Source organism: Castanea sativa, chromosome 11 (genome assembly GCF_040712315.1).
Source record: "Castanea sativa cultivar Marrone di Chiusa Pesio chromosome 11, ASM4071231v1".
Lineage (NCBI taxonomy): Eukaryota > Viridiplantae > Streptophyta > Magnoliopsida > Fagales > Fagaceae > Castanea > Castanea sativa.
This window is the reverse complement of record NC_134023.1, coordinates 17,052,667-17,061,375: the sequence shown is the minus strand read 5'-3', so window position 1 is coordinate 17,061,375 and position 8,709 is coordinate 17,052,667. Positions and strand designations below refer to the sequence as shown.

The window sequence follows — 8,709 nt, the reverse complement described above, 5'->3', positions numbered from 1 at the left end:
AGCAACATAAATAAAAGTTCAAGTAATAAGAAAAATGAGCCCAAATAACATTAAAAAAAAAGCCTAAAAACAATAAGATTAGACCAAACAACAACAAATGAACAAAATATTAAGCCAAAACTCATTCAAAAATAAAAAAATAAAAAAAAAACCCCCTAATCATGCATATTTTTAAATCGTTGGACCAATTCCATAAAAATAACCAAATAAGCTCCAATTATATATATTTTTCTAAAAAACAGAACCAAGAAAGAGGTTTTGGCTGTGAGTTCTCATCGATGACGCTAGGAGCTCTACTCATCAAGGACTTGGCTCGCAATTGCAACATGTATCATTCATTGCTCTCTCTCTCTCTCTCTCTCTCCATTTTTCTTTTTTCTATCATCATTTTGGGCTCTTTCTCACTTTTTTTTTTTGAGAATCAACTCTTTCTCATTTTCTTACTCTCATTTCAGCATTCTTAGTTCTCATTTAATTTCTCATTAGCCCATTTTTTTCTTTTTAATTTTGTTTGTACAAGAAAATTGTAAAACTTCATATATTTTTTTTATAATCAAATTCTCTTTTTATTAGATTTTGTATTATTTAAGTTTTTTAATCACCATCCTTAAAAGAATTCTCAGAGTCACCATTGCATATAATGCCACTTCTACATTTTCCCTCTACCAATTAGCCAATTAAAAATATAAATTAATGGACTAAATTAAATTTTAGAAAAAAAAATGTTAATGTTAGGCACACAAAACTATTAATAATTTTTCTTTCACAAATGTGGTAAGTTATGATTAAAAACTATTATTTTTATATGGGCCCATTGTTGAAATCACTTTTATTAATACTAATCATAACATACCACCGCAATATAAATTTTGTCATAAATCTATCAATATATATATATATATAAATTTTAGGGTAAACTACATATATAGTCCCTATTCTTTACATTTATTTTAATTTGGTTCTTAACTTTTTAGTGTCATGTCAATTTAGTCCATTCCGTCATCTCTTGGATCAAAATTAATGACGTGACAAATGGCCAAAATAAAAAATTAGTTTCTCACTTTATCCCTTAATGTGGCAATAAACAAAAATTTTATTTTGGTTGTTTGCTACGTCAATATTTTCTATCCAAGAAATAACAACATAGACTAAATTATAAATCTGTAGTTATTACTTATTAATCAAAAACAGGTAAATCTGCAGTTACAAAATGAAAATGTCTGGGGAAAGTGCCATGGACAAATTTCATCCAAATTAATAAAGGAGTAGATGTTCTAGCTCTCTTGGCTAAGGCATAGGCTATAGTGTTGCCCTGCCTCCTAGTACGAGAGAAGAAATGAGCTTGTAATGAACTTGCAATAGTATGAGTGTCTTTAATAAAATGTGCCGAACAAGGAGAACTATCCAAAGTGAGAGATTGAAACACAAGTCCCGAATCACCTTCAAAAATTGATTGACAGAAGCCCAACTCCACCACAAACTGAGTAGCCCTCTAGCTGCCAACAATTCCAGTCAACTCCACTAATGATTATGCAAATGTTTGACCTATGTCAAGTTCTTCCATGCATTGGATGCACTAAATGATGTCGCATCATGTTCGTGTCCTGTCTAATCTAGGTTATAGGAACACTTGATAGAAACTTTTCTGTGTAAAACCTAGTTAACCATTTTGTCGAACACTCTTAAAATACTACCAAATCAGCATCCAAACCTACAGTTAATACCATCTTGTTCATTACACTAATCAAGAAGCACCCCTAAGCAGAATAAACCTTCCTAGAATTGCTTTCTATGCTTTGGCGATCTCATGGGAAAAAAGGAATTCAATTAAAGGATTGCAAATGAACCACCGGACCTTTATGCATAGATAAAGCAAATTCAGTAACTCTTTTTTTTTTTTTTTGTTGCGAACAATAAATTTATAGTGTCACAGACCAATGCCAAGCTTAAAATATGTACACCAATAAATCCATTTAAGGTTAACTAGTACTACAAGGATTCAAATGGATGATTGGAATCATCCCAAACAATCCACACAACTCTCTATTTTTCTTGATGCAGGCTTCAAGAAAACAACCTCTAATTGTCAGTTTGTAATAAAAACATCATGCACTTTTAAATAACCGTTCTCCCTATAGTTCCACCAACATTCCAACCCCTCTCCTTTCCCTTTTGAATTTGCTTGTGCTGAGACTCTTTTGGTATTACTCTTGTAGTATTGCCAAGTAGCACTCTATTTCCCAGTCTCCCTCTACTTCCTATAGAGACTCTAACTTTCTCCATCCCAACATTTACACCACCTCTTCTAATATGTTGCATTGGTGACTTCAACTGATATTTCCTTTGGAGGCTTCGTCTCAATACGCTGCTTAGCTTCTTATTACTTCCAAGTTTTATTCTTTTAGGACTTTCACAAGGTGTCTGTTCATGCAAGCAGTTAGCTTCAGAACCGTCCGTATCTTCATTCTTTTCTTCATGTGGTGGGGAAAGTAGCAATGGTGGTGGGAGTGGGGCTAAGCTTGGTACACTTGGGAATGGGATTAAAGAGTTGCGCCTTGGAGCAGGAGCTGCCGGTATACGTCGGGCCATTGGGCACATAGAGGCTCTTCCAGTTCTTTTTGGTATCAGGGGTTGTTCAGCTGTCTCAGGATTGTTTTCCTTCTCTGTTGGATCAATGTATTTGACAAAGCCATCAATTGGTTGAATGGGCATCAGTGGTTTGAAGCTGTTGTTCTCTGAAAGTGGTCGGGTGAGATTTACTTGGTCTTTGATCAATGTACTGTTCACTGGTTCATTTAGATTCTTGTGACTTCCTAAAGGTCGAGTTGCAAGTGGCAGCCTCATTGGTGCAACATTTTGCTCTTCTTGCTGATGTTTCATTTGTTGCTGCTCGGCTATCTTTGTATCCACATGTTGACGAGCTAGCTTTCTCTCAATTAGCAGTTGCGATTCCAATTCTTTAACCTTCAATATGAAACCAATTATTACTAAGGAAAAAAATCATGTAAATTCCCTGGTTTCTAGAAAAAGATATAGTATTTTCACATTCCAAGACTATTTCATATACAATACCTTGTCTTGCAGGTTTTTGGTTTTAAGATCTCTTTCCTTTATCTTCAAATCCATTCCATGAATTGTTTCCTCCAACTTCTTGATGTGAACATCTTTACTCTTTACATCTTGCTTGGTTCTCTCAGCCTAAAGTATTGATGAATGTTTGAAATGCAGTAGGTGAATATAATCAACATTAAACACGATAACTTGACATAAATCTGATTATATAAGGAACTTGCTTATATGAGGACTCTTATACCATCTGTTTGTATTTCAGAAGTTCACTGGTGTCCATCTGCCTCTTTGCTGGACCTAATTCTATTCCTCTCACTCTACTTGCAAAGTTCAGTGAGCAGAGGGTCTCACTCAAATCATTTTCGTTAGGACTGATCTGTACAAACATTAGGGTCTTGGAATCTCCACCTGACAATACAAATCCATTTGTCAGGCTATCCATTTTCCTTTCTACATATATCTAAAAGATTGGCAATGATGATTGAATCATTGCCAATGAGATAGAGGACAATAAAGGAGGATCAAATCTTAAATAAAACTTCTTTGGGGAAGCTGGAGAAAGTACCTAAAGAATCTTGAAGTAAGTGTGTGAGCTTGGAGTTCCTAACCAAAAAAAAAAAAAACCAAAAGTATGCATGTTAGTCTAATATGACATTTAAAGTTAATTAAATAAAGCAAATGCTAATCTGTATCTTTATAACCTGAAAGGAATGTGAGGACTTTTCATTGCCAGAGCGGATATAACATCACCAAGTGCAGAAAGAGATCTATTAATATTTTGGGTTTCCTTGAGTCGTTCACCTTGCACTTCTGTCTTGGTCACTCGCTCGCTTCCTGCCAGGTCCACCAACCATAGTTTGCTTCTTGTGCATTCCCCATTCAATAAATTCTCCCCCTTCACCATCACACAATGTATGCTGTATTATGAAACAACCAGTCTATCCCCTCAGCAAAATTCTTACCTCAAATTGTTCAAATATAAATTTGAGTGAATCAATTAAAGTTAAGATAAACAGACCAGTGGGATCGGCTGCTGTGCTCATTGGCATTGGTTGAGCCAACAGCCCTTGCATTACTGCCAGTCTGTAGAACTTCCCAGACCTCAGTCATGTTGTTAACATGTGCCTCAACCAGTCCTGGAACATGATGTATTCCTTCACCCACTTGCCTTACCTCAAGCCTACAATAGCCACAAATTGGGGAAAAGAAATACTAGTATTAGTTTAAAAATCTCAGACTTTGCCTGCCTTTAGAGCGGTAAACAATGTTATAGCAGTAAAAGCTAACATACTACAAGTTGATGAATCACTACACTTCCAAAAATACCAATTCAAGCTGTCAAATTTGAAGGAAAATTAAAATTAATCAGGTAAGTTAAGCGCCACTGATACAAGGGAAAAGAGCAACTTCTCAAGATCTAGTGAAAATTCTAAATTCCTTCTTTTTTTTTGGTGCTTTTAAAGGCACAGAACGCATTCCTAAATTCCAAGCGGATAGCACAACCATATACATAAAAATTTCAGAAATTTACAAAGAAAAATACAACCATTCCTTCACCAGTTTTGAGTGGAAAAGGTAAGGATTACATGGAAAATGGCTAACCATCTCCTGGCTTACCTTTTTGCAGCAACTCCAGGCTGAGCTCCTGAGACCAACAAATCTCGTATTTGCTCATTATAGACTTCTAAGACGCTTACAGATACATCATATCGACATAGCTTCTGTCGCTCACTAATTATTCGAAACAGTTCCTCGAGAGTCCTAAAATTTACTCCCCGAGCATCTTCTGTACCCTCCATTGTAAAAGTTTTTCCTGTTCCAGTCTGCCCATAAGCAAATATGCAGACATTGTACCCATCTAGAACTGAGGTCGCAAATGGAGCTGTGTCTTGGAAAATATCAGCTAGACATACAAGAAATACATTGTCAGCATTAAATGTGCTATTGATTAATCCAAATAATCAACCTTTTCCCTTAAATTGACCTGTAATTACCTTGGGTTGCTTGAGGGCCAAATACAGAATCGAACTTAAAGGTCCTTCTAGAGGCCCCATTTGATCTTACAGTGAGTTCACCATCTTTAGCAGATTCAAAATCAATAGCCATTGAAGCTCCTACTGAAATTTCTTCAGTGTTTAGAGGCCTACACCGGCAAAAGACCCTTATGTTTCCTGCAAGTAAGCACAATTGATGTCAGTAAGCTCTCCTTCGGTAATCTGGCTAGTTTGCATATCGAACTTACAGTTTACCTTTCAACTCCAAAACCTTGTTGTAAAGTTCTTTTCGTTCCTTGGCCCCTTCCATAAATTTAATCTTAAGGTCTTCATGTAAATCTAGTCGCTGGTTAACTAATGCCAGAAAGAAAAATGAATACAGTGAGAGTTTAAAAAAAGGATTTCATACATGGACTTGTAATTGGAAACTAGAACATGTGAGCATGCTAAATTACTTGCTGAGTGGATGGTAGCCCTTATTTCATCCATATCTTCAAGACACTTCTTATATTCCCTTGCCTCCTCCACCAGTGTGATGTGTTCCATTTTCAAGAGCTGTTAAATGACATTTATTAAAGCAATAAAATACTATTTATATATGATCAAAGAAACATAGTTGTAGTAGCATTTTCCCTGTCTGAAGCACTAATTATGGTTTCAGTACCTTAAGTTTTCTTGTCAAGTCTCTCAATGATGAAAACCATTTGCTCTTCTCTTTCACTTGCCCCTCAATGGCAAAAGCTGCAAACAAACAAACAAACATCAATACAGCATTTGCAATCATTTAAACAGCCTAGACCCACAGAAAGATATTTCCGTACCCAAAGATCCAACATGCATTGACTTGCGCATGAGCTCATTCTGGAGCTCCTTTAAAGACTTCCAGGCTTCTTGGCATTCCATTGTCTTAGCTTGGTTCTCCCTCTTAAGTTCCTCCAACATTCTTCTTGTCTCTGCTAGTTCCTCTTTTTGACACTGAAAATCTTGTTGGACTTTTTGATAATCTCCTTTCGCATTGAAGTCACCATTATCCTACAATGGAATTGTTAATAAATAAATAAGTCATCCTAGCTTTTATTCTTATTAATCAAAAACTGCTCATTTTCGGAAAGAGGTATTACTTTGGGTGGCTCACTTTCTGCCACTTGAGACTCTGCCATGACTTTGAGCAATTCAACTTCTCTGGAATCTGACATCAAACTTTTACTCGTCAGAATTTGGAAAAGGACTAGCTGAATCTCAACTTGTAGAACAAAATTTGAAACCAAGATGACCCGTAAGAACAAGACAACTTACTAGCAGGAAAATCTTTCTTTATGGAAATGCCGCAGAGAATTGGGCGCCCAATCACTCCTTCCAATCTAATGGACAGACCCTTTTCATCATCAACAAAAGTATGAAGGCCAGAGACAACTAGAGGTTCATTCCCTCCTACACGAGCATATATATCCAGGCAGGAAACAACCTGCATAACAATAAATTGACAGTGTCAGATAAAGAAACTATTCTTTATAATTCACCATTTCTTTTGAAAAGAAATCTATTGGTGTCTCATTTTCAATGGCTTCTAACCTTCTTCTCTTGTACATAGACATCAAACAGTCTCATCCTGGGAGGGCCGTTTATGAACACAATCTCTGCAAAGTGAAGATCAACAACATAATTGCCAGACTCCAATGATCGAAAATGGTATGAAAGGTTCCCAGAGCGCGCAGACTGGTACAGCGGCAGACCTATACAGTCTGTCCTTACAATATCACCGCCCTCGAAATCATTGTCCTCCAAAAAGTTCACATCACCTAAAGTTACAGCCTTATCTTTAGACCCCACATTAATGCTTAATACTGGAAGTTGATCTCTTGTCGAGCCGTCCTCCATTAAGGGCTCTGGATGAAGCTCAAAAGAGGCCCCGGGTGACAATTCTTCTTTAAATGTTTGGCACAATGTTGTAGAGAACTTTACAGCTGGGGTCTTAGGGACATCTACAATTTCAGACCCATTGATGCCGTTCTCTAAAGATAGCTCTATAGAATTCCCTATGTTCTGATGGCATTTATTCTCCAAAAACTGAGAATCTCCATAGATGTTTCCAGGAATATCTGGTGATCCGGCACAAATAACCAAATCCGGAGATGTGATGGAAAATCCCAACATGGACCGACCTGAAAAAAGTTCTACATATTAAAAAACCATGACCCTAATGTAGATTTGAAAACACACACCCTAAAGTGAAAACGACCCCATTAATTTTAACCATTAATCACATATTTTTCATTGGAATTTTCCCATACTAATAGCATCCAAGCTTAAAAATTTGCCCAAAAATAAACATACCCATTACCATGATTTGCATTTTACACAACTCTAAAGTATGGTTTTGTAAAGAAAGCAAAGACAAATGAGTAGAAGAATATGTACAAAGGATCTTAGCCACTAATTGTCAACTGGGTTATTGCAATTTTCCCCTATTAATAGCATCCGAGCTTTAATTTTGGAATAGACCCATTATCATGACTTCATGATTAGCATTTTACACAATTCTAAAGCATGGTTTTATAAAGAAAACAAAGAAAAATGAGTAGAAGAATAGGTACAAAGATCTTAGCCACATAATTATCAACTGGGTCATAAGAATTTCCCCCTACTAATTAGCAACCAAGCTTTAATTTTGAAATTGACCCACTATCGTGATTAGCATTTTACACAATTCTGAAGTACGATTTTGTAAAGAAAGCAAAGAAAAATGAGTAGAAGAACAGGTACAAAGATCTTAGCCACAAAATTGTCAAATGGGTCATTGGATTTTTTGGCCTACTTATAGCATCCAAGCTTTAATTTTGAAATTGACCCATTACACAATTCTAAAGCATGGTATTGCAGAGAAAGCAAAGAAAAATGAGTTATATAAGTACAAAGATCTTAGCCACATTACCCTCATATGGATCTTGATCAGCCATAGTAGAAGTTTGCATATGATAGCTGGGCAAAGGAGGCGAATTGTCTGTAAAAGAAATGAAAGAGAGGGAGATTAAGAAGTGAGAGAATGTTCATGAAAAGATTTGTGAGGAGAGAGAAAAGTGAAATTGAAAGAACTTACAGTGAGAGTGAGAGGGTGAGTGAGAGTAAGAACTGGAGCTTTGGTTTTGCCAAGAAACGTCGGTAAGAAGAAGTGGGTCATGCCATTGATTACCGTCCTCCTCCATTGTTGTTAAAACTTAAAAATGTATTTATGACTGTTTTTTGAATGAGAGCGATAAAAAGAGTTGAGTTGGGTTTTTGAAAAAAGAAAGAGAAAAATACAAGGGAGAGAAAGAAAGAACTCAAATGCTTTTGAATCTCTACAGAGAGAGAGAGAGAGTAAAAAGGGAAAGTATTGGTTACTTGCTTTTGGGATGCCGTTGATTTCGTTTTGAGGATGAATCTGAGTTATTTGGAATAGATGACCGTTGCCCATTTTGAAATTTGAAAGTGCATAATGTTAATGGGGCCCAAAAAGGAAAATAGGAGTCCTTTTCCTTTTTGGGCTGAAACAACTTTTCGGCCATGGAGAGAGGGACATTGGACTTGAAAAATGGTCACCGAATTCATTAGCCCAAGCTTTAATACAAGCAGGAAAATTTTGTTTCATGACTCATGAGGCATTATA

The 8,709-nt window shown here is 36.3% G+C and overlaps 1 protein-coding gene across 1 annotated transcript; it reads right to left on the bottom strand.

Annotated features, from left to right (window-relative positions):
- Positions 1-1,871: 1,871 nt before the first annotated feature.
- Positions 1,872-8,428, bottom strand: LOC142614684 (kinesin-like protein KIN-14Q). Its single transcript, XM_075787243.1, has 17 exons — positions 8,161-8,428; positions 7,996-8,064; positions 6,636-7,225; positions 6,360-6,528; positions 6,185-6,252; positions 5,885-6,095; positions 5,728-5,804; positions 5,519-5,618; positions 5,319-5,417; positions 5,064-5,240; positions 4,687-4,972; positions 4,088-4,249; positions 3,771-3,986; positions 3,635-3,672; positions 3,314-3,477; positions 3,073-3,198; positions 1,872-2,964 (listed from the first exon to the last, which is right to left on the bottom strand). Exons 1-17 carry the CDS (start codon positions 8,264-8,266, stop codon positions 2,116-2,118), a joined length of 3,507 nt encoding a protein of 1,168 aa, XP_075643358.1. The 5' UTR covers positions 8,267-8,428; the 3' UTR covers positions 1,872-2,115.
- Between the last annotated feature and the right edge of the window lie 281 nt (positions 8,429-8,709).

Excerpts from the sequence above, each read along its gene's own strand:
- LOC142614684 (XM_075787243.1), bottom strand. The coding sequence starts at position 8,266 with ATGGAGGAGGACGGTAATCAATGGCATGACCCACTTCTTCTTACCGAC. Across the intron at positions 4,973-5,063 it reads TGGCCCTCAAGCAACCCAAG|CTGATATTTTCCAAGACACA; the intron begins GTAATTACAGGT and ends TTGTATGTCTAG. Across the intron at positions 3,199-3,313 it reads TTCTGAAATACAAACAGATG|GCTGAGAGAACCAAGCAAGA; the intron begins GTATAAGAGTCC and ends TCAATACTTTAG.